General features: G+C 36.9%; 2 protein-coding genes across 6 annotated transcripts; both read right to left on the bottom strand.

The window, feature by feature from the left end:
- Positions 1-1,088: 1,088 nt before the first annotated feature.
- Positions 1,089-6,663, bottom strand: LOC105033854 (uncharacterized). 3 transcript variants are annotated; one of them, XM_010908804.4, is made up of 3 exons: positions 6,533-6,663; positions 5,153-5,725; positions 1,089-1,514 (listed from the first exon to the last, which is right to left on the bottom strand). In XM_010908804.4, exons 2-3 carry the CDS (start codon positions 5,688-5,690, stop codon positions 1,336-1,338), a joined length of 717 nt encoding a protein of 238 aa, XP_010907106.1. In that variant the 5' UTR covers positions 5,691-5,725; positions 6,533-6,663; the 3' UTR covers positions 1,089-1,335. The 3 variants fall into 3 exon arrangements, with proteins under 3 accessions (XP_010907106.1, XP_073099941.1, XP_029117251.1); XM_073243840.1 differs by having other exon boundaries at positions 6,575-6,660; XM_029261418.2 differs by having other exon boundaries at positions 6,408-6,545.
- A 3,485-nt stretch (positions 6,664-10,148) lies between these two features.
- LOC105033855 (uncharacterized) lies at positions 10,149-25,267 on the bottom strand. 3 transcript variants are annotated; one of them, XM_010908806.4, is made up of 16 exons: positions 25,023-25,267; positions 23,771-24,454; positions 23,215-23,452; positions 22,566-22,843; positions 18,789-18,968; positions 17,503-18,270; positions 17,304-17,398; positions 17,121-17,183; positions 16,924-17,012; positions 16,766-16,831; positions 15,765-16,442; positions 14,570-14,644; positions 13,507-13,577; positions 13,330-13,387; positions 11,359-11,632; positions 10,149-11,139 (listed from the first exon to the last, which is right to left on the bottom strand). In XM_010908806.4, the coding sequence occupies exons 2-16, from the start codon at positions 24,175-24,177 to the stop codon at positions 10,397-10,399; spliced, it is 4,083 nt and encodes a 1,360-aa protein (XP_010907108.1). In that variant the 5' UTR covers positions 24,178-24,454; positions 25,023-25,267; the 3' UTR covers positions 10,149-10,396. The 3 variants fall into 3 exon arrangements, with proteins under 3 accessions (XP_010907108.1, XP_073099815.1, XP_073099816.1); XM_073243714.1 differs by lacking the exon at positions 25,023-25,267 and having other exon boundaries at positions 17,304-17,395; positions 23,771-24,319; XM_073243715.1 differs by lacking the exon at positions 25,023-25,267 and having other exon boundaries at positions 23,221-23,452; positions 23,771-24,319.
- Positions 25,268-25,592: the final 325 nt, after the last annotated feature.

Raw genomic sequence — 25,592 nt, 5'->3', positions numbered from 1 at the left:
TATAAATTCATGGACACAGTCTAAAGCCTTGTCAAAGTTTGAGCAGCTACGTGGATGTTGTTCTATTTATTTTTTATATTTAGTCCAATCCCGTAACCAATAATCCCGTAACCAATACACATTATTAAACAGTTGAAAACCTAGAAGAACGTGTCCAGGTGTTGATGATTAAATATTGTGCATGATTTAGAAGTTTTTTTTTTTTTTTTTTGATACATATGCTTTAGAAGGTTTGACTAGCACCTGAAAGCTTGAGTTTACCAAATCCTGGTTAAAGAAAGAAAATTTCTTAATACAATTGCAGTCGTCAAAAGCCAAAAACATGAATCCTAAATATTTCCTAGTATGAATCCTAAAGCTTCTCTAAAAAGTCAGAACAGGCTCATGACTTGGTTGCCATAAAGTTTTCTCTGCTGCCTGGTATTTGGTCATTTTTCTCCTGCCCCCTTTGTGTTTTCAAAGACCTGCTTCCTCTTTTCTCCGTTTGTCTGTATCTTTCACTTTTTTCTGTTTTTTTTTTTTTTTTTTGTATTTTCATGCAACGTTCTTTCCTTATCCTATTAATAACATTTGGAGGTGGGAGTGTCTTACACTCCGAGTTCTCAAAAAGAGAAAAAAAGAATCCCCTAATTGTTGACAAAAGATAACCACCCTGTCAATTTCTAGGTGCCTTTCAGAAGTAGGTTGGAATAGAACAGCATACCTGAAGTAAAGAAAGTTCCTTTGGATATGAATGCTCAACATCTGTTGGGCGTTTTGAAATTGTAGCCTTACATTCCTTAGAAGGATAGGTGTTTCTGCAACATGTCGGCAAAAGCAGGTGACCGACACATGAAAATCCATCAAAAAGTAAAATTATGCATCAAGTTGGTTGACAATATTTCTACTGGAACAGCCTGTGCGCTCCTGCATTCTACAGATAACTGAATTTCTGAAACTCCTTCAAGATTTAAATATGAAAGATAGTAATAAAGATGCCTGATTATTCACAAACTGTACTTTTGATTAATATCATTGCTGAAAATTCGAAATAGGTTAAAAGACAAAAAAATGTACATGAAGCCATGCTGACAAGAGTATCCAATATCGACAAAGAAAAGGTGCTGAAGAATTATATTTTTCAAAAAAACAAAAATCCTGATTCCGTGCAGTTTGTAGATTTAAACATAAATCTGTAATGCTAAGACAATGATGTCGTTGGACTTGTACAAGTTCTCTGAAAAGTATCAGAGAATCAATTAAATGGCAGCTACTTATGTTCCTTTTATCAAATGATTGATTAAATTGCAGCTACTTATCCTCCTTTTGACAAATGATCGAATAAATTGCAGCCACTTATCCTTCTTTTGACAAATGCCGGTATTTAGTCCATTCCTCCAAGTTTTTCCGATGATGAGCATTCATTCTAATCCGAGGCCTCTTTTCTTTAACCATCTTCTCAGCATCTTTCCAGTCATCAGCCACACATAGTGCCACTAGAAGTGCACACATTACACAAACACTTCTGCCATGACCTGTTGCATGATCCACCTTCCATTAAATAGGAGTACAAGGGGGAAAATATCTTCAATAGTTCTCTTAACAAATAAATGTGGTGACAATGGAATAACAGATTAATTGCTAGTGGTTACATGATAAGGAGCTCATCAGGCAAAAAAGGAGAGAGAGTAATTATTTCCTCTGTCATTACTGAAGTACAAATTCCAAAAATAAGTAACCAACTCCTAAGAAAATAGATAGGACAAAATATTGAGCATGTTGCCAAAGGTTTTCCATGAAGAATGATGCACAGAATGATTATTGATATGGTTTGATTAACAATAATTATTTTAGGCAGCTAAGCATGTAGCGGCATGCTTCATGAATACAAAGATTTAAGGCATTTTGAACTCCTAAATTTGGTGAGAACATGGTGACCAACTGCAAGCTTTGGATTTAATACCTTACAATCAAACATGGGTCTGAAAGGGTCAAAGAAATATCATCATTACATTGTGTTTTTCATGTAAAAAGGTATATATCTAATCCATTCTCCCCTGTCAAAAAGTATTTCAAATAAATCTACTTCTTGTTCATGGCAGTGAAGGGGAATTTTTTTTTCTTTTTAGTAATCAGGTGCAGAGTGCAGACAGAGTTTGGTGTTCATTCTTTTCCAGAAAGCAGAGAGTAATATGGTCATTATTTGAGGAGGAAATCTTACATCTTCTTTTTTCTGACTAAAATGTCTGGACTGGTTCATCATAATATATGCAGTAAAGGGGTAATTTGTTTGGGTTAGTAGTGAATGCAAACAAAACTCTCATGAGCTTCAAGGACAGAATGTACTTTATGAAATTTTAATCCATTCACCAATAATATACCAGCCAAATATCCTCGTAAATTGCATGACAACTCCACATGCAACAATTTCTTTACAGCTTCTGTACCATCTGCAGTGATATTATTTACACCAGGTCTTTTGCATACCTCTGATATTTCAGTATGTTCCTGGATACAATGGTCATACGACATCACAAAGTTATACTTTATGGTTTTCTCATTACTATTTGTTAACCTACATCCTCACCTTTTCAGAACCACAAAAAACAAGTTGCATTTATTCTTTTCCTCAAATGAATTATTGCCTTCCTTGTTCATGGTTGCACAAACCATCATTTTGCAAATTTGTTACGTTTGATCATGCTTCTTCTCTGATAGTTACATCATCTTCTTTTTATTTTGTGCAATTCCCACAATCAAGCTGAAAGATTGGAACATGTCTTCAAGCCTTGTCACCTAGGGCATTTGCCTGCCCCTCTTTCTAGTGTTACTACTACTCTATGCCTACTTTTCTTGCCTTAATTTTGAAAAACTCCGATCAGCAGCATGAAGGAATCAAGATTTGCACAGTGCATTCAAATATATATATGTATATATGTGAGAGGATAGTGTATTAGCTAAATTAAGCTTCTGTCACATTCCATCCTGCAAAAATGTTATATGAACAAAACAATTTACCATATCAATCATATAATTTTTTTAATAATCACAGGAGTCAATGATCCATATTTTGTCTCAAATCCTTTCTGACAAAGATCAATAGAGTCAATACAGTACCTTGAGATAACAAAGTCTCTACAATAAAATGTTAAAATCAGTAACGTGTTAACTTGTTAAGAGAAGATAAGAAGTAACTTGGCACGACTACCATCATTTAAATCCTTTAGGTGTCATATTAGTATCTATATGTTCCAATAAATGCATAAAAGAGTTTTTGTTGGTAATCAAATGTATATATATCTCGGAGGCTAAACATGACAATGTGGAAGGCCCTTTAAAAATAATCATGGTAAAGAAACAATTATTAGTCAACAGAGAAGATTAGCTATAAAATTCAGCAAAGAATTTCAACTGCATACAACTTACAATGCCCATGTATTAATATTAATATCAATATTATTCATGATTCAAGGAAACAATACAGCTACTTACTGAATTTGGAACTATCCTATGTGAAAGTAGTCATAGTATTCGATGCTTAGAAGACACATGCATTAATGTATAATCTGATGCTCAGACTTGAACGTTTATTACAGGTTTCCCTTAGAAAGTCAAACACAGAAATAAGCATACAACTAATAATGTTACAGATATGTCCTTATCCAGGTGTCAAAAACAAGTCCACAAATGCATATCATTAAACCAGGTAAACTCTGATATTGCAGATGACTTGTTGCAAGCTTTAATAAGGTGTTTTTTCTCCCTAGAACATCTTAACAAAAGCGTCACATTTTTTAAGAAAGGAAAATATTAATCTCATGATATCCAAAATGCTAATATATGTGTACAATCTTATTAGCTTCTCTACAGCAATAGGAAAAACCTGCTACACAAATACTTTACTTTTCTATTTTCTTAGAACTGAAAACTGAGATCTGGTTATGATATTCTTAGCTGCTTTACAACAATACAAAAAAAATACCACATAAATTATAGGGTTTTTTTGCATATATACCCTCCCAAACATTCAAATTTGCATAAATATCCTTTCAAAATTGATATCTGCATGTATACCCTCATAAAATATCTTTTTTTGCATATGTACCCATATCATCTAACACCGTTAAAAAATTAACGGTTTAAAATTAAAACGACTAAAATATCCTTATGGATAGATATGCAAAAAAAAAAAATTATAAGGATACGCATACAAATAGCAATTTTAGAGGGTATTCATGCAAATTTAAATATTTGGAAGGGTATACACGCAAAAAACCCTAAATTATATACATGACTCTTTGATTAGAACTGAAGCTAAACTTTAGCTTTTTCACATTTGTTTATCCTCAACTCATCTCATATTGACCAAAGCAAATAACCCAGGAATTTGCTTAAAATTTTGAATTGAGGTAGCTCTGAAAGCCTAAGTAATCAAGCATGTCTAACTAGTTGTAAGCTTTGCATATATTGCTTAACTTGCATAAAGCATAAACAGTGTACAAACATACACGCATTTGGGCACATACACACAGACATTCATTGAAAGAGACATGATGCATGTACAAAATCCATATTATAATATCAAATAGTGGACTCTTCCTCGGTATCCATTCAAAAGTTCCACTATTTTGTTGCATCTCGAGCGAAGAGTTTATGGTTTCCACTTAGAAATAGTTTAACTGATTTTAGTCTTCAGAACACAAAATTGTACAGTTAGTTGTGAAGCTCATATGCGCTATGGAAACAGCATAAGGCTATGAAACTACATACATTCACATTTCTAAACTTGCCAAACAAACACATGTCCAGAGGCATGTTCTATACATGTGATCGGTAAAAGCAATTTTGTTGCAACTGGCTTAACACCCATCATCACTAATCCAGTTGACATGTAATAATTAAAAATCATCCCTCTCGGTACATCATGCATTTCATATATCCCTTGTTGGTGAGCAGCTACATGATCTTTTTCATCCTTGATGAAAGTGTAAAGTCAAAGAATAAGAGTCATGCATCATGAGTGTTGGGCAAGCAAAGTCTGCACATGCAGCAGCGTGCTGCTATGGTCACTGACAAAAGAACAACTCATGAAAATGGTATGAAATGAGAGTAGGTAAATATTAACACCAAGTTTAGCTGAAGAAATCTAATGAAGGAAAGATGGGATGCTCACCAAATGCACAGTGGATGTATATAGGCTTCTTCTGAGCCCTCTTTTTGCATGCCCAACGAACTGCATATTCAATTTGCAAAGGTTGAGGGGACCTTGTATCCCAAATGGCAATGTTAAGATAAGCATCCTTTGAAACAAAAGAGCTCCTAGGCAGTTCACACGTGCAATCAATTACTACAGGTTCACCAGGAGGCAAATGATTTGGGGAAGATGGCCAGCCGCCAACATATAAACCATCAGAAATCTCATTGTACACTGGTTCCGTACTCTTCAATTTTCTAAGGAGGACGTATGCCCGCACAAACATTAGAAATGGGCCAAACAGAAGTTTTGACCAAAGTGGAAAGCTCCCATCAGATCCCTTTCCCAGGATCGAGGGAAAATTTACAGCTGGATGAGAAGCGATGGTGACCAAATATGCAAGCAAAGAGCCAACTAGGAAGGGTATCATAACGAATGTCATGCCAGACTTCTTGAGGTAAACAGAGGTCATAAACAAAAGTGTTGCAGCCGATCCAATCACTTTAGATATCCCCATTATTGTTTCTCAATGACACTTATCTCTACTTTTACCTGAATACAAGAGATTGGAAGGTCAAAAAAGAGCATGGGTAGGCATATGTGCCTACATCAAGGCATGATGTATTATCTACCAGAGATCTCTAAGTAAATCAGAATAAAATGACTATTAAGTTACAGATTCAACTAGAGTCTCAACAATGAAAATCCTTGAACTTATCAATTTATAGAAAAAATTGATATTCCTCATTCTTTTCTTTTTTCTTTTTTTTTTTTGTCCAAGCCATTTTTTGGAACAAAACACTGATTTATAGACTGATGCCAAAATAGTACTTGGAAAGAAAATAGTTCTATAATGCGTTGATTCCGGTACCTAAAAATCTTTGAATCCATATAAATTATCTCCAGTTCTTTAAATATCATAATCGAAACAATAGTTACTTGCATGAGAAAAAAATCGAACTTTCACAACCCCATATTGGCCCCTGCATTGTTTATTGGCGACATAAAAACTGTGATCCAAATCACACAAGTTTCTTTTCTTTTCTCAATCTAAAAGGAAGCAGATCGCCAGGTCAAACCATACACAGCATATCCAAATCGACCAACAATATCAAGAAAACTTACAATAACGCGACAAAGATAGAGCTATCTCTTTTTTTCTTTTCTGAGTGAAAGGAGGCCGAGGCCAACCAACTCTCTCAAAATTCCAAGAAAACCTAGAGGAAGCGCAAACCTTTGAGATCAAAACCGAAAGAATCGAAAGGAAATCCGAAGCCCAATCGCTCACAGATAAATCGGTCAGCCCCAACTTCGCCCCGGGAGACGATGGAACGGAAAGACGGAAGGCAGAGATTTTACCTTCTAATGAAGAGGAAGAAGAGAAGAAGAGAAGGCCCGCACCGAGCTCTGAGGTCCGACGGGGTCGCCGTTGGAGAGCGATAGACGGACTCGGCCGCATTTATATTTTAGCGAGGAGAGAACTATTAATGCGCCCGGTCGTGAGGATGCAATGGTTTAAGCAATCAGTGTTTTTTTTTTTTTTTTGGTAGAAATTTAAGGAACCAGCCTTTTTTTTTTTTTTTTAAAGAAATAAAGAATCAGTGTTTGCATGACTCGTGCACGCTAGTTGTACACCAAGCCAGTATGGACGGTAGAAATAGATGATTTAGGATTGAAATTGAATCAGATACGGACCCATATTTATATTTATTTTTTTAAATAAATATAAATATAAATATAAATATTATTTGAATATAAAAATTTATATTTATAAAATTTATATTTATTTTTATTTTAAATAAATATAGATACAATTTAAATACCAAAAGTGTCGAATCAAAAATATTATTGTATAGATAAAAAATTTTATGGTTAAATTTTATGGTTACAGAATCAAAAATATTATTGTATAGATAAAAAATTAAACTAATAATATATTTATATAATTATATATTTTTAAAAAATTAATAAATATTATATAAAATTATATAGAATTATACGTAGATTTGAATATTTGGATACGAATCGGATAGTTATCTATCCATATCTATATCCATTTTTTTTTACAGATAAAGATACAGATACGGATACTAATCGGATCTTTAAATTTCTATGCATATCCAGATTAATTCGGATATAAAAATAGATCCAGATGGATAATATTTATACCACTTTTATCCTTAAGATGATTCTTTTTTCTAATTTTTTTATAAATATTAATTTTTAAAATTAAATATATATTCAAAGATAATATACAATATCGATATATATTTAATTTTATATCGATTATTCATTGAATTCGAAATGTGATAGGTAGTGATCTTCATAACTAAAATCTTATTTATTTATCTGAGTTAATAAGCAAAATCTCATCACTAATTCTTGATATACTGCTCATGAGGGGTTTTAGAAAAGCCACACGTGCAAAAATCCTTAATCTCATTAATTGGCAACCGTGCACAACCACTGAGGAACAAGCCACTATGTGATGCCATCCAAGCAAGACCCAATTATAATTACTCCTCCGATAAAAGTCACAATGGACACTTCAATAAGAAATAATTTTTTTAAAAAATCCTCAATTTTTTTTTCGACTAATGAGAAGCTGAAAATCATTTGAAGGTGAATTAGCAGCAATTACGTGAGGACTTTTTGCAAGTAAAACTTGGCCAGGTTCATTTCAACAGCAAACCAAACCACAAGAGTACATGCCTTTTCCAAGCAGTCAAGTCACATAGTTATTGTGGATAGCTTGTGACTTCAGTGGCTTTTCCAAACTTCCACCGTCTTGATGCAAGTCTCATGTTATTTTCATGCCTTTAAGACATCAAAGACCTCAAGCCAAATGAAATATAATGGTTTTTTGGATGCAAATTAACTAAGTTTTTGCTTATTTATTTTAAATTATTTTTTTCCCATTTTCTTTTTTCTGTAGAAGGTTGATCATAAAATATGGTGCATGCAAGAGGCATTGAACCAGTTGGTATAAAGCTACAAAAAGTCGATAGCCACCCTGTAGATGAGTATATGAAAACAAAACTCCGAAGGACAAAGGAAAGATCTAGATCATTTAACATACGAGGGAATATGCATTTTGGTGCAAGTTGCTGAGATTACCGAAGGAAGCCATTTCATGAGATGGTTCATTTTTACAACTGTACTAGAAGAAGGCATTCAATGAGACTTTATATAAATGATGCATGCTACCGGCATTCGGGCATCCGGGAACAGAACAGGTCTTCAGGTTGGACTATAGAATATTAGGGTTAGTTTCGCGAAACAACGACGAGTATCCGAACTCCGGTTCATGTGTCCCATAGCAACATCATGGAATTCATATGCAGATCACCTCGCAGAAAGACATGACAAACCCAGCTAGTAAGTTTGTTGGCATCCAGTATTCATTAGCATGCTGTAGACCCAGCAGTAGGAAACTCATGTGATGTTCACCAACTCTAATGCAGAGTGTGACTATGAGTTGCTGAAAAGCAAGCAAATCATTCTGTTATGGCAATTTTAATATAGTACTACAACAATTTTAGAAGAATAAATGATGTTAGCTGCCTTAACTAGGCGAAGGATCCTGATATATTGCTAGCTAACTGGCACCAATAGCATATTAGAGGACAAATTTGTAATGTACAAGATAGAAGATTATCAGCGAATGATGAGATAGATGGAAGCCTACTCCAACTTAGAATTTGGGCAACTGATCTACATCCAGAGATATACCAAAAATACTAGGCTTCAATTCAAATATGGATGAAATCCCATCAGACTCTTATAATGCAACAGATGCTTTAGTTGTGAATATATCTGAATAAAAACACAACTTCAACCAGCAACTACATAAAATTCTTCCCTTAGCCGATCATCTCTCAGATGTAGGATCAGTATCTTTGAAAGTCGTGACAGACAAAAGGAATGAACAAAGAACTCCAGTACCTATGACTTCCTGCTGTGCCACTTGCTTCAAAATCATGCTCCTGATACTACATCAGCTTCATCGACATGCTCAGACGAGCTATCATCATCCATTATCATCTTTCAATGAATATTGTATCACAAACAAGTTTACCCGTGCTTGAAATTACATTTAGTGCCTGCTTCTTAACACAATCACAAAACAAGAACAGTGTTCAAGATTAATTCCAACAACACTTGTTGGACACTACAATTTTTACAAATCACATCCTTGCTCCAGTGCCTACATTTGTCTCACCTGATTCCGGCTGCTGTGAGAATAACCAAGCTGAAACTCATAATTAACAAAATTAATCAGATGAACATTCTAGCAGGATGGCTATCTCCTCTTGGCCTAAAACCCCCACTGGCCCACAAACAGTAGTATACGTATTCACCTCAGGTACAAGCTTGTCGATCTTTCCCTAGACATCTTCAACTTCAAATTCTCTCAAAAGGCATATTTAACTTCCAAACAGGAAAACCCTCGTAACAAGATGTTGTTAACGGGAAAAATAATGACCATCCAGTTTGCAAGCATTATTGGAAAGCATTAAATGTCCAGGTTCCAAAAGAAATAACACATGTACTCACAATAAAACTTGCATTATAAGTTTCAAAGTTCAGATAAATAAAAACCTGCACCTTCACACATATGGAAGTCAAACCATCAGGAAGAAAGAACTGCTTTAGCTGGTAGAATTTAACGTAATTTCAAAATTCATGTAGTCAAACAACAGTCAACAGGTCACCCTCAAGATCCCACAGTTTGCCAGACAACAGAATCACTAAAAGAGTAGGGGCCTCACCTTGTCACAAGAAATATAAACTGATAGTAAAATGCATCAGAAAGAGGTGCTTAGGAGAGTGTGCTTGAATCATCTGTTTGGTTGACCATATGAGCTGAGGAATCCACGAAATAGGTGAATGTTCAGTTCTGCTGCTGAGAGAGTCCAGAAAGATGGATACAAATGTGATCAACAGAAAAGTTATAAAAGTGACGAATGCCAGCTTGAAATAATATAAATTAGATAAATTCTCAATTGAGATTGTAGTTTGTTACAGGAAGAGACCTCAGATGACAGAAGAGAATTGGGATCTGCCAAGAACTAAAAAGGGTATACAAAAGAATGGACTAGGCTAGTTACAAACTCTACTTGCTTGAGGTTGACATTTTGATTAGTTAGTTGTTTCATAATAGAAGCACTAGTATTCTGATCTAGACTCTTGAATATGCACAGGAGCTATAGTTGGCACTCTTCAAAAGTTTAATTTCAACTCTGAAAGGTCATCCATTGGAATTTCTAGGCCCACTAAATCATGGTCTTGTAATGCATCTTCATCAACATTCAACCAAGAACCAATATCCTGGCCTTGCCCACCCAGGCCTTCAGCTACATCTAATTCATCAATAGAGTCTATTCCATGTAATGGTAAGTTCGTGAATATATTATCATCCATCTCCTTGGATGAATTCTGAGCCCCATTACTTACACTCCGCAATTCAACCTCTTGATCGACTCTGGTGCCTGCACTGTTCACGGTTTCACCTGAAGGCAACATTAAGCTGGTTGTCTCTGTAACTTTGCCAAGACCATTTCCTGAAGTTGATAACTGTGCTATCTTCTGTTTCGGCTTTGTCTTTGTTTTACGCTCACCCCTGCCACTGCTTAATGACGGACGGCCAGCTTTAGCAGTAGGGTTCCTTGCCGGTGCATCTTTATTCTGATCCCTCTCCCTCTCGGTCCTTTTCCATTTTGGACCACCTGGAAGAGTGTGGCTGAGAGTTGATGCAGCTCTTGAAGCAGCACTTGTAACAACATCATCAAGTAGCACCTCTCTCTTCTTCCCTCTGCCCGAAATTGGATCATTTTTAACAACAGTTTGCTCGGACACATAAGCAAGGCCTTGATATGAATCCAATGGACCTCTGTCAATCTTATGACTAGACCCATGCCTCTCAGTGATACTTGATGTTGCACCTGAAGCCAAGGTACCAGAAGCTGCAAATTCACACCAGCAATAACTCATTATAGTTAGACTAGTTAGAAAGAGGACTTCACTCAGATTAGATAGCTATAGCCTGAAAATTGCATTAAAAAGCATTTAGCAAATTAATAAAGCAGCTCTAAAAGAATAGGTGCAAACAAACATACAGTATGCAATAGCTACGAACATTATATGTGCAAATGTGTATTATTTAGAGCATCTAAATAGCATACCTGATACACGAGATCCAAGCTGATAGCTACGTGATTCCCCATTTATAGGAGTAGCAGTTCCAGATGTAATACCATCAGCATATTTTGCATCAATGCTGTTATGTGGTGCAGCAAAGATTACATCACAGAAAGCAGGTTCACTAAAGCAGCTTCGACCTGTTTGCTCAAATTTCTGACATCTGGCAAGAGTACGCTTAGCAAAGGCCAAGGCGAGTTGTTTCGAGACCTTGCTGACACCACTCTTATGACTTGAACCATGACTTCCACGACCACCCTATAAAAATAGCAGGTCTTAAAGGCATTTCCGATTAATTGCATGCAATATTTCATATTTATCACATAAAGATACTTATCTAATACAGTGGTGAATACCCAGGACTAACATACAGCTCCTCAAGGAGACAAACTTAATTTATGGATCTTAACATAGAATACAACAAGCACATGATAATGATATGATAATTTACTTATGAGTTTTTTATATTGATTTATAAACATTAGAATAATGAACTAATTGTGGCACTGAAAGAGCATATACAAATTCGCAGGTTGCAAGCACACAACAAATAATTTGCATAAGATCAAAAAAAAAAAAAAAGAAATCCGTTTATGTACACTGCTCAAATGTTTAGCAGAATATGCCATCACAAAAACAGAAATATTAGCGCAAAGACTGATTTACTTATTTAAGCATAAAAACGAAGATAATTTGCCAGCCAGTTTACAGAAAATAGCAGAGACAACCAAGGTTAACAAAGCTCCCTTTGTACAGGATTGCCAAAGGAAAATCATTTAGAATTTCAATGACTCCATGGCATTCCAGAAACCAAGCAAGCATTAGATTAAGGAGGTGAAAGTAAAATGAAAGAATCCAACATAGAAAAGAAAAAAAAAATAACAAAAGAAGAAGATATGATATGATCTCCAAACCTCTATGCCTCCAACATATCTATAAGCAAAGTACTAAGCACTTAAGCATATCCCAAGAAATCCTTTTTTTTTACTTATCACCATCTAAACCGTCAATTTTATGAATCATATGTTTCTGCTAGTTTCTAGTAAATAGGAACATATACAAAACATATATAAATGGATACTAACCAACATACATACATAATAGCAACAATAATGAAGAACATATAGAACACCAAATCACAATAGCCGGTGCCAGATATAACTCTCCAAAAACAAGACTCAAACAGGCAATTCTAATAAGTACCTACTGCGCACGCACACACAAAAAAATTCTTTAAAAAAAAAAACACCTTAAGACCACATATAGAAATTCAAAAGCTACAGACAAATGTTTGCAATGAAACATTTGCATGCTTGCTTGATCAACTGGAGGGGAAAAAGGATACAAGTTCCGTACTAGGAAGAAAAAGACTAATTGATCACACCCAGAATGACCAAGGATAATTATTTAGTAATAGCAAACACAAACATAGGCTTGTGCTGGTAGGCTTCTCTGATGCCTGGTGTCCATAACAAGTATGGCTTCTATTGGCAGACTCAACACAGAAGCATCAAGAGCTGAGGCAGAAATTCTAGCTGTGACGATAGCAGTGCTCTCCGCTGCATAATAATTGCAACAGGAATGATCTCTGCTGTAAAGGAAGAAAATCGGCTTGAAAGAGATGTGGCTATGAGTAAAGGACAACAATTAACTGAGAATTTTGGCTTAAGAAAAATGCACATATGCCAATTATTCTGCATCCAAAGAAGATACATGACGAGTATGAGTAACAATACAATGAACAAATTCAATTAGTTGAATGCAACCGGATCCAACTAGTAGCTTAATGCATGAGTTTATTGCATCATGCATCCCTTAGTCCCTTGGTGGAAAGGTTTTCAACCTCGTATGTGAAAATATAATACCTAAAGCATTACAGTGTATATTTTATCCGACATTGAGCTTAAACATAATGTTATTACCTTCTAGGAGAAGAAAAAATTAAGAACAATTACCATTAGCCTTTTGTATGCCATCTCAACAAGTTTGTGCATTGCAAGCTGCTCAAGACTCCTGCAAGTTAAGTGATAGAAGATGTTTGGTCACACATGATGAGGTACAAGTAGAAACTTGTAAAGACATCTACATGTTGTAACTTGCAAGCGCACTCCAGAACACATACGTAAACATACCTTTCCTCAGTATCTTTTGCATCTTGAATAGCTTTTTCTAATTTATGCAACTGATTTTTCTTTTTCCTCACCTATTGAATCAGTAAAATGTCAATGCATTATATTATCAAAAGAAGATGCTTTCGTGTTTTGCATCGATTAGAAAGGGAAAACAATTGCAACCATGAAACAGATTACAGGGGGAAAGATGTTCAAAAACTGCATCAAGCTTTTATTTGTAACCTCTGACCATACAATATGCACTTCTTTCATATAATAATGATAAACTGCAAGTTGTGTATTACATTTCGAAACAAATACATGGGAATATGGAATGCTCCTTTTATTTCCTTGCACATCATCCACAAAAAATCAGAAGGTAACAGCTAGGTTTGGGGCACCGATGACCAAATCAATCCAACCAAGCAGTTCGGCCCACATACCAAACCGTACCAACACTAGCCCAGGAATATTCAGCCGCTCAGCTTGGTTCGTATACAAAATCCCTCCCCCCAACCTATTTGATGATTCGAGAACCTACTCTCTCTCATTTGCTAGCTCCCCAACTACTGCCTTCGGTGGTACCGATGCTGCCGAACACCGTTCACTCCCCCCTCTTAAACATCCCTTCCCCCCACCCACCCCCTTAACACCCCCCCCCCCCCCGGTGTCCCCATCAAAGCACTTGTTAGTCGTCCCCTCGAAGACCTCATCTGGTGAGTCTCTCTCTCAACCTCTCTTCCCCCCTCCTCTCTCTCCCTCCCTCTCCTTCTCTCCCTCTCCCTATCTTGGTACACTCCATAATGGCACGATATGGACCCGTACTATAATATACTAGTAGCCAACTGGTACGGGTCGCAGTACCAGTTCAGCAAACCCTCCTTTGGGGAAAGGGAACATCCTGCTGAATCCATGAAGGTTAAGAGAATATGTAATAGGATGGCATTGCACAAGCTTAAACAATTAAGTTATGTTAAAAGGATTGAATTATCTATCTATATTAGTAAAGCAAATTAACTTCTAATAAAACAGAAAAGACTGACTTGTACATATTTAAAAAAAAGATATATTGTGAAAATGCAACCTGCTGGTAAAGCCCTATCTTAAGCTCCAAAATAGTTTTATCGATCTCACAGTCCTCGCCCTCTGCCAGATCAGGCTGTAAAAAGGAAATTCCATAAATAGAAAGTAAATTTTCACGAAAGAATCCATTATCAAACATAAAAAGAAAACGGTTAACATGTTTTATTTTTTGCAGAAGATAATCAGCAGTTAAAATATAAAGCATAAAGCATACAAAATAAAATTATGGATACAAGGTTCAAAATAGAGATAATGGGCCTACAGATCTTTAATCTTTACCTCTCTCCTCAGAAAGCAAACCGGAGCATTTCCCTAGATGGTTTAGAAAATTTAGGCTGAGGCAATTGCAATTTACAACACTTATGTTGCTTAAAGCAAGTGTAACATGTATAATACTTTCAGCCAATGCTAGACATCCGCATGACTTGAGTGAAACAATAGTGTTGAAGATAAATCATCAAGAGCACAATTAAATTTTAAAATATAACATAGCAAGAAAAAAAAAACAGTGTCCAACAATGAGTCATGCAGCACAGAATGAACACATGAGACCACGTACATAAGAAACAAAATAAAAGTTAAACATAAAATATATATCATGGCAACTGGTGAGCTGGTGGTGGTACTTCAGAAAATCCACTGGTAAACTAGGGATGCTGCATGAGAAACAAAGTAATATCATTGACCTTGGCCTCTGTTTTATCTCTAGTTTACAAGATAACTCACCTGCAATATTTTCAACTATGATCCAGTATTAGATTAAAAAGGGGTAATCAAGTAACCAGGCTGAGTGCTAAAGAAGCACAAAGCTGTAGAGGCATAAAGAAAGAGATTGTATTAGAGAGCTAGAGAATTCTTTTCTACTTTCCCCATTTCATATTAATGACCATGTTATCATGCACCAGAAGAGCAATATAATGAAATATGTGCTAATAAAAACATGAGGACCATTTCAATAAGAAGATCAGCTAGTCTGGCCATATATATGTCTCAGAACAAAAAGGTTAGCCAGACATTGTGGAAATAGGTAGACTGTGGAAATAGGTCAATAAGAAATGGAATTGAGCAATGAGAATTGCATGGGCGAGGGTGACTGTGCAATCAAAAATAACAGGATTTGATAAAACAAGTCATGCTTGTCCAACAAAGAGACAATTAATCAAATGAAAGATTTGAAAATAGAAAAGTGAGCATACCACTGACTCTGGATATAGGCCTATACTGTGCAGCTCCATCAAGATCCTATCATCCAAAGACATATGCTCAAACTGGCACTCATATGGGGAAATACCAGAAAAACTTGTACCCATGGCTTGTAGCTGATTCGAATTAGTTTGCCCGAACTCTGAAAGAGACCCATTATCTGAATGTACCATGACATTGTTTTCTGCTAGTACCTCATCACCAGATGTGAAATTCCGAATATTTGAACTCCTAATACTGCTCGACATCACAAATCCATTGCAAGGAATGTTATCTCCTGAGTGGTTTTTCTGATTCTTGAAATCAAGGTCCATTTCAAACTCAGATTTCATAAAATCTGTCTCATGTTCATTTTCAACATTGCTATTAGTTCCATAAGGAAAAAAATCGCTTGAAAACTGAAAAACCATATCTCCTTGTTCATTATCGCAGTTAAACTTCTCAGTTCCTTCTTCTGCAATGAAGGCTGACAGAACCCTCTGTGATAGTGGAACCATTTTCTCGAGCCACTTCTCTCTTTCTACTTTTCCATATGCTGTGTTGGCATGCTGTGGCTCATCAACTGAACACAGAGTCCCAACAGATTTGTTCTGTCCATCAACATTTGCCTGACTTTGTTCAATAGAAAAAGAAGAGTGAGGTGATAGCACTGTTTGGCATGCAAGCTCACCCTGAAAAGAAAACAAATTTATATATACCAAATATCCATAGAGAAGGCGACTGAAATGAAAAAAGATATGTCGCTGTTCCAAAGTTCTCAGAGATAAACTGGTATTGCAATACCAACTGGTGGGCCATGGAAATAAAGAGACTAATAAGAAAGTGAAAGAAATTGAGATAACAATGGAGGAAGCCCCAATGTGTCTGAAGACCAAGAAGGAAAATAAAAAGAACAGAGAGCTAATAAGAGATATGACACTCTCTTTTTTTCCCCCAAAACAATGGAAAAAAAAAAGGCAGATTTTGTAAGAAGAGACTTGGAAAGAGTTGATACCATTATGTTACAGTCAATATCATGCATATTAGACAAGCTTTCATCAAGCTCCTCCACAAAATTTACCTGATTAAAAGGTTGATTCAACCAAAAAATGAGAATGGTATTAAAAATAAAAATTTAACTAAAATATAAATTGTAGCAGCACAGAAACTAGCCTCATTCTTCACATAGGTTATATCTTCTGAAGTAACAAAAGCAAAAATTAGTTCCATTTTCTTCCAGAAAGAACTAGAACAACCGTTATCTGCAAAAGAAAGAAAGCTGAAATTTATATATTAAAAACAAGAAAAGAATAAGAAAGAAAGAGCTTTGTTCTTTAAAACCAAAAAAGCTAGTAGGGTGGGTTGCACACAGCTAGAATTGCGAGCAGCATTTGCAGCTGATAACAGCTCTTCACGATCATCATCTGATTCACCTAGCAATTACAAATATATAAAATGCCAGCATATTCAGATATAGGCAAAAGAAGAATACCAACAATATATTACAAAATCTTAAAATATTATTATATTATAAAACATATTAAATAAACAACCTGTCAAGTCTGAGGAACCGCTATTTATAATTTGTGCAGGACGAGTAGAAGCCTTGCGATCAGATACCTTTTTGGAAGGAGGGCGACCTACCCTACTGCACCAAGGAAATAATAATTAAATTAAGCATGAACAGAATTAGTAACGAGCATGTAATCAAATACCAGATTTTCAATCTCTTCACAAATAAAATGGCAGCACCTTTCATTCTTATCAGAACCAGGCCTCCCACTTTTGAGAGGCTTCATTGTGTCGATATTTTCTGATTTTTCTTTCATTAAGGTTAAGCATGCTTTTGACTGCATTGAACCTCTTCCACTCCTGCCTTGCCTCCGAACTCCATCTCCAATTGCTTCTTTTAGAAAAACCTTATTCTTCTTTGTAGGCAAAACAAAAGTTGCTTTATGGACCGTACTCAGGGGCCCATCCTCCAACTCGCCACTCTCAGTTCCTTTTTCTTTAAGCTTGGTTTCAGTAGCACCTGATTCCTCACTTTCTGATAATCCAGCTGGAGATGGCACATTATCAGGTTTCAACTTTGACTGCAGAGTGCTATTATGTATGCCCCTGGGAAATAAAAGCCCACTGGACTCCATAGTTATTAATCTTGCCCCAACATCGGGAGCTGAAAATCCTTCAGGCAAAATCTGAGCTTCATCAAAATTTGAGACTGGAGAAACTACATTTGCCCTTCTCGTCCGGGAGATTTTTTGTGGCCGTTGACCTCCCCATTGAGTTACAGGGGGTGATGATGATCCTGTCGGCATGGGACGCTTACGATTGGTCGCCCCAGCTAAAGGCTGGACTTTGTTTAGGGAAGGGGCTTGCTCCCATCCCTCACCAGATGTGCGAGGAAAATTTGAAGAAGCATTTATGACAACAGCTGAACCTGTCCTTGGAGCTCTAGATGCTTTTCCTTTCGTCAAAGGACTTTGGCTTCCTGGTTGAGCATCCTCACGAGCATTTAACCTGGATATCAGGATGACTTAAATTCAGTTTAATAAATGGAAGTATAACAAATGAAGGAAAAGTAACGGAGAAAATTCTTTTAAAAAACTCCTTGTGAGACAATAAGAGCCTATCATAAGCAACAAGCATTGTGCTGCCCCATAAGGATATAATTATATAACCAAGCATGACTGACATGCAAGCACATGACAGACAGCATGGCATATTAAACAGTTGCAGTCAAGTTTGTAGACAGTGGAGATCAAGAAGCTAAAATCATGCATGCAAATGAAACCAAGAGAGTTGATTGCACAGGCATTGGAGGAAAGGAAAGAAGAAGAAGAACCAGGGTTTTTTTTTTTCGGTTTGGTGGGGGGGGGGGTGTTACACTGGGGAAAGAAAAAAAGAATAATAGCATAAATGATTTGTCAATTAATTCAGTCAAGGGATTTTGTATCATAAAATAGAATAGATGCTAGCTACCAAAGCAGTATTGATGAAGATACCAAGTTTGGAAGACCTCACAAAAGTATACATACTTATTGATTCCTTTAGCTATAATCCGCTCTTTATCTAGTCCAGCAGAGCGCTCTCTTCTATCATTTGAAAGAGAGCCATTATCCAAGTCATTCTTCGGTATGACACGAGAACTAGCACCACTTAATTGGGAATTGCCATCAATCTTGTTGCTTCCTACAATTCCACTGGATGATCCAGACCTGCAAGATGGGAAGTTCAAGAAGAAATAGCAGAAATTTCTCTCAATTCTATAACCACATAAACCTCACCAAATAATTTACATGATGGTGATTGAGCAGCAAATATGTCAAGTAACTAAAGCATTTATGGAAAATATGCCAAGTAACTAAAGCATTTATGGAAAGGCCAAAATGCAAAAAAGACAAGTAATTTCTTTGTTGTTTTTATGACATGAGGTTAAAGAAATGATAAAAGCATAAGCTTGGAAGCAGCAACAGCAAAACAAGAGTAGAACCTCGCTTTTCATGTAAAATGAGAAGTGACAATCATGATGCAAAAATTGGGAACAGAATAGCACAAGAAAAGAAAATGACAGGGTGGAGGTTGTACTCCAATGACAAAATATCCAAGAGAAAGGAGGCAGCTTTATTCCACAAACATATACAAATAGAAAAAGCAGGATACAAGAAGAAAGACTGTGGTGTCCAAACAGATAATAGTAGTAGATCCAACCTAAAAAAACTAACGAGCTAGCACAAAGCTCATCCTGGAGGAAATGTCAATAGCAAACAATCTCCATTTTAATTAAGCTTGGCATGCATGAAAATTATCCCAAAGCTTTCTTCTAAACAGCCAGATGAGGGATAAAGTTCTGTTCTTCCTCATCCTTTTCATAACAAACACATTTCCACGACAAAAGCCACTGCTCCACTGCTTTGGTCACACAAGTAAGAGACTGAATGTTTGAAGTACTAAGAAAGTAAGAATCAAAGATATGATTTAATATGACTATATTATTTTCATCCTCCAAAATCTAAAAGATCTTTGGACAAGCCCATAAGTGCGATTAAAGCAATCAGAAAACCAAGGGTAAGGAGTATCGTACATGTACAGAAATCTAGAACATAATGTGATATAGAAACCTCTGTAAATGATTATTATATGTAAATAAGTACAGATATATGCAACAAGTCTTATAACATCAATATGGGGTAAGTTCATGTGCATCAGTTCACTACTAGTTCCTAGGCATGCTCATTCAAAACCATTGGACAACAGGTCATTTGCAGTTTTACACAACAACCTATGATGAGCATGTCCAACTTTTCTTAATAATTTCTTCCTCACTTTATCATCTAATAATAATACTCCCCATACCCCCCTGTTGATAGCTCAACATTATAACATATATGATTGCCATAAATTTTCAATTTTTTTAATGATCTTACAAAATCTTCAAGCAAGTCCTAGTGACAGCTCATGGTGATATAGTGAGTTATCACATAATACTCAACAAAACTCCCATTCATCCACCCACCTACTTCACTCCTATATGAGATATTTCCATTTATCTTCTTATCTCTCCATTCACAAATTTGGAAGCTAGCAAGCCCACCATTTCCAACTCTTCATCCATACTAAACAAAAAGTGAGGATTTAGGTTGCATTTTAGTTACCTATTTTTTCTACTTTTTATCATTAAACTTCCATTATTCGGATAATCTGTTCACCCCTCCATAGTCATATAAGTCAATAATGCATCATAGACATATAACGAATATGAAGCAACTACTTTTTCTATAACAAAGCACATTGCATCCAAGAGACATACAAAGGTATAGCCTGAAGAGGCTTGTCATTGTCAACCCCCCAGCCACTTTATAAGTAGTTCATCCCTAACATTACTAACTTGTACATATCTTAAACCAATGTTAAAAAGATCTAGTAGATACAACTTTCTTCCCTATTACTTACCTAATAACTTCACTAGTCAATACTGTATCATAGGCAAATAATGTATATTAAGAAACTACTTTTTCAATATCAAACTCACTGCATCCAAGATGATAAAAAAGGCAAAGCCCGAAGAGGCTTGTCGTCTCAAACTAATAATCCAACCAGACAAGTAGTTCATCCCTGACCTCATACATATCATAAAACAATACTCAAAAGATCCACTAGCTGCAGCTTTCTTTCATATTACCTAATAACTCACATGGTGTTATAGCATACACTATTGGATAACAATAAAATCAATGTTCAGGTTCTGCCTCTTCATACTAATTTATTCAATGAATCAAATGATTCAGTGCTAACCTAGATGGCCTTCTCGGCATGACCAAATTATTTCAAACTCTCTCTCTCTCTCTCTCTCTCTCACAGAGATTCATCTAACAAAATTGCTAAAATGATTTAATACTGAAAGAGCACTGTTCATTGAAAAAAAAAATCTCCACACTCTGATCAGTGCATACATATTGTTTCTTACCAAAGCAACCTCCATTGCAGTCGCTTTAACCAAGAATTTAGGTCGGTACTATCAGTACAAAGAAGAAACCAGCACCTAGGACATTTGCTGGATGCTAGACCCTTAACGGGACAGGACATTCCATCTATCCTGGCTGAAACCAGTTGGGGGTGGTCGGCATGAAGGCCAGTACAGCCAGTACCAAGAGCGACCACAACATGTCATTAGATTTCAAAGAAACAAAGCAGAGAAAAAGAGAATGGTGGGGGCCATACTCTCTCTCTTTGGCTTAGTCATCAGAGTAGCATGGGTAGAGAGAGAGAGAGAGAGAGAGAGAGAGAGAGAGAGAGAGAAGGGGGAAGGAAGGGGAAACGAGAGAGGGACGTAGAGGATAAATTTAAGAAAAATAAACAAGCAAAACAAATATTCATTGACATACCTATTTAGGCTAAAAAAGAAAAAAGAAATTGATCAAACAAAAAAGAAAAAATAATAGTGTTCCGATCTGGTACCTTGACACAAAACAGTACCAAGAGTCGGGAGTCTCAAGACGGTAGCATCCTGATATCACCTCAACCCAGGATAAAACGGTATCTTAAATCTTGGCCTTAATGGTTATAGCCTAAAACATCATGGCAAACACATCTCTTAACAATATCTAGATACAGATTTCCATCCTTTCACATCCACACCATTCCTTATGAGAAGTGTCTTGCAATCACTTTTAGTAGATCCTACATAATAGATTAAACAAAAAAGCACCTCAATATCTCCTAGAGTCGTGGAAATTGATAATATTGCAAAACCTAGAATGGATGCACCAACCTTCTCATATCAAGAAACTTTAGAAATCCAGCAAGTACTAAACTTCTTGTACATGTAGTATAACTTACCTACTTTCCCTTGACTCCCTATTTTCACTAAAATGCAATATGTAGAATTTCATTTCTTAGCTAAAGATCAAGAGAGCTAACACTTAATCAATTATCTTTTCAATACATGAATCACTTAGAGGATTTTTATTGTTAATTAACGCCATTATCTACATATTTAACCCAATTTCTAAACTATTTCTCTTACGTCAAGTTTACTAATTACCAAACTTTCCACCAAACTCTTGATAAAAACACATCTTAAAGCAACAAATCATCCAGATGTTCCTGACACCAAAGGAATCGTCAAAATCCTTTAGCAATTCTATCAGCATGTAAAAAGCAGACTAACTGCAAACATCAGTTTGTGACAACCAATAAAGCAAGTGAGTAACTAGAAAACCAGGAACTACCTTCTATGGTAACTAGCAATTTACACCAACATATGAATTTAAGATTGTAAAAGGAAGAAAATATAATATCCTGTAGAAAAATACCGGTATCCAAGGTTATCACATGATCGTGGACGGGGTTCATTGTTGGGCCTCTGTTGAATTGCTTGTTTGGAGTCTCGATCACCCTCTGCAACTCTGTTAACCATTGTACCAACAGACCGTCTTCGTTTCATTTTTTTCTCCCAAACATCGCAGCCAGGAGGGAGCCCACGAATCTTGTCTTCAGAGGTCATGGGTCCACCATTGCAAGCCCTGATCATATTCTTATCCTTGTCTGTTGCTGTACCTTGCCTCACAAGAACAGCACTGCGGCCTTCCGACTATAGCAGAAAGAGAGAACTATTTATAGTGTATCCAGACCATATATCAACAATATTTGATATTCTTTTCATCAAACAATTGCCCAATGGTCAGAAACAAGTAAGCTATATGCTTCTTCTTATAAGGGATCAGACAAGCAAGCATACTATTAAAATATCCCATGGTTTTTTAATAAAGGCCTATATAACTGGCAGGGGGGAAAATTCATCTTTAAGCCTCACATATGAATGGTGTGGAGGAACATGACAGAAAATGATAAGGAAAGTGCTCATATACTGACTGCAAAGCTAGCTCTATCTATACAATTAAAAATCCATCATCAAAAGTTCAAATGCCTCAAGCAAATAACTACTTGATAGGAAATACAAACCCGTACTTCCGCCATAGATGAGCGAACGCGCTTATTTGGAACAACATTTTTTGTCCTGTCCTCCGATCTTTGACTTGCAACTTCTGCAGGGTTCTGATGAACTTGACCTCCCAACTTTAACAAATTTGTGGTACCTGACTTCTCACTTGATGGTTCACTTCTTTGTCGTTTCCTTGAGAGAATGTTGCGATACTTATCCAATTTCACAACCGAATCTTGCAAGAATCTTGCCCTATCCCTGGTCAAAGAGATGCTATATCTTCAGCAAACAGCCACTATCAGATATACATCGGTGTTCTATTGAATCTAGACGTGACTAATAGTCTGGTTTGAAGGATTTTCAGCATTTATTCTGTGTACCCTAGGACCAGCACATTTTAAATCCTTCAGCCGGATAAATTGACAGGATTCTGTTTGTGTCATAATGTATGGAAAAAAGTCTACAATTATACTGCGCCATAAATTATTGGGAAGAAAGGGAAAAGGCACCTCATGGTTACAGTATACATTACGGGCCACTCTCGGAATAAAGGAGGAAGGAATACAAGTAGAGTACCTGGCCCTGTTTGATGACTCTAGCACGCTTGCTTTGAAACGTTTTAGCTCCTCCGATGCTATAGGGGGGAGCGGTTTAGATTGTACAGCACCAAACGAATGCTCCTCAACAGAAATACCAAGAACCCTTCTTAACTCTCCTGAGCGAGTATACTTCTGCTCACTCATAGAAATAGGCTCCAGTGTTAGATACTGGGACACTGGTGGAACTTCCGTTGATGGAGCTGCGCTTCTGGATGTACCTGGCCCTGAAACCATGATGCGATTATCTAGGCTCTCACGAAAGCTTCCAGACCTATCCAAGTTGGAGCCGGAGTACGTTCCCCGCTGCCCACTTGAATATGTGGCAGCAAAGGTCGATCCATCCAAACTGCTTGAAGCCGACTCTGCTCTTGTGCTTCCCGCCATCTCTCTTAACCACGCGTTACAACTTAAATCCGCGTTTTGCCCCTTCTCATGCACATCACCATTTCCTTCACATTTATTGGGATCAAATACGGCACCATTCGATATAAATACCACACAAATAAGAGCGCAGCACTGAACATGGGTATGACAAGACAGATATATAGAATAGGATCAGGAACTCCTATAACCCCAGAAACTAAAGTCGATACTTTATCTGCATCCCACAAATTCAAGATTGTTTTTCCCCCTTGTTCATAGGAACTACACCTCCAACAACCTAGTAAAACAAAGCAGAAAACAGAGCAGAACTTAAGAAGTGAGAGGATATTAATGAAAACAGAACTAAGAGACTTCAACCGTTCAACTGAAGGGTCAAAGAGACCACGAAGCAAACCTAGCAACAACAAGAGCAAATGCAATAGGGATTTACAATACTCAAGCTATTGTAACGACCAGAAAACTCAATAATTCCACCAAAGGCAGACTCCCACGAGATGAAAAACGAGAAGTACAAGTAGGAACAGCAAGAGACCACCCCCAACCAAAAAAGAGAAAAAACTTGACCTGAAACTCCAGACTCCAAAGCTATAGAACGTAACAAGAAAATTCACAAAAAATCGAATCAAAATCCCAATGAGAACGAGAAATCCAAAGATTTGAGCAAGAAATATGAAGCAGAGCTCGAAGTCGTCGCCCGAATTACATCAATTCGGCAACTCTAGCTCCGCAACGCAGGCCAAACAGCCAAGGAAACCATCCGGTGACTGCGACGAAGCGAAATCAGAAGCTTAAGCAACCAAAATCAAGCGAGAGAAGCGAGATAAGTAAAAGAGGGGCGAGAGAACCCTAATCGCGGGTCGAATCCGGCGATTCGGCGGGCGGCGCCAAACCCTAGTTCCCTCAGAATTCTAGTGCTCCTCCGCCGACTGGATCGCCTGCCACATTCCGCGATCGGAGGGGATCGGATCGGAATTTGGGGACGCAACGGGCCGAATTGATGACGGAGAGAACGGACTTTGGACCTCCGAGCCGTCGTCGGGCGGAAACTTCCGATATAAGGGGGTCGGTGTATGTGTATTTTTTTTTCCCCAAGCAACCGGCGAGTGTCTTAAAAAAACCCCGCGAAGGCAAGACGAGGGGTTATATACTCACTTTTGGGGGTAAAAAAGAAGTATACATATTTTTCGATTGGGATTCGGATTGGGGGTAGGAGCTCCTTATCCTTTTGGCAGGGCTTCGGGCAGGCAAAGCGGCGTGGTATGGTCCAAAAGTGTTCCTTTGATTCTTGAATCATGAGAGTCCATTTTGGTAGGCTCAATCATCATTGATACCATGTCATGGATAAAACGTACGAACCTATAATTCAAGTCACCAAAGTTGAGTCTTTGACCAATGTAGGAAAGTCAACGGTTAGG

The sequence above is a fragment of the Elaeis guineensis genome, chromosome 9, assembly GCF_000442705.2.
Source record: "Elaeis guineensis isolate ETL-2024a chromosome 9, EG11, whole genome shotgun sequence".
NCBI lineage: Eukaryota > Viridiplantae > Streptophyta > Magnoliopsida > Arecales > Arecaceae > Elaeis > Elaeis guineensis.
This window is presented reverse-complemented; position numbering and strand designations above follow the sequence as displayed.

Coding starts and splice junctions, on each gene's coding strand:
- LOC105033854 (XM_010908804.4), bottom strand. CDS start 5,690: ATGGGGATATCTAAAGTGATTGGATCGGCTGCAACACTTTTGTTTATG. Junction 1,515..5,152: donor ATACATCCACTGTGCATTTG/GTGAGCATCCCA, acceptor ATCATGCAACAG/GTCATGGCAGAAGTGTTTGT.
- LOC105033855 (XM_010908806.4), bottom strand. CDS start 24,177: ATGGCGGGAAGCACAAGAGCAGAGTCGGCTTCAAGCAGTTTGGATGGA. Junction 17,399..17,502: donor GGTTCTGATAAGAATGAAAG/GTGCTGCCATTT, acceptor TCCTTGGTGCAG/TAGGGTAGGTCGCCCTCCTT. Junction 11,140..11,358: donor GCTTGGATCTCGTGTATCAG/GTATGCTATTTA, acceptor GTGAATTTGCAG/CTTCTGGTACCTTGGCTTCA.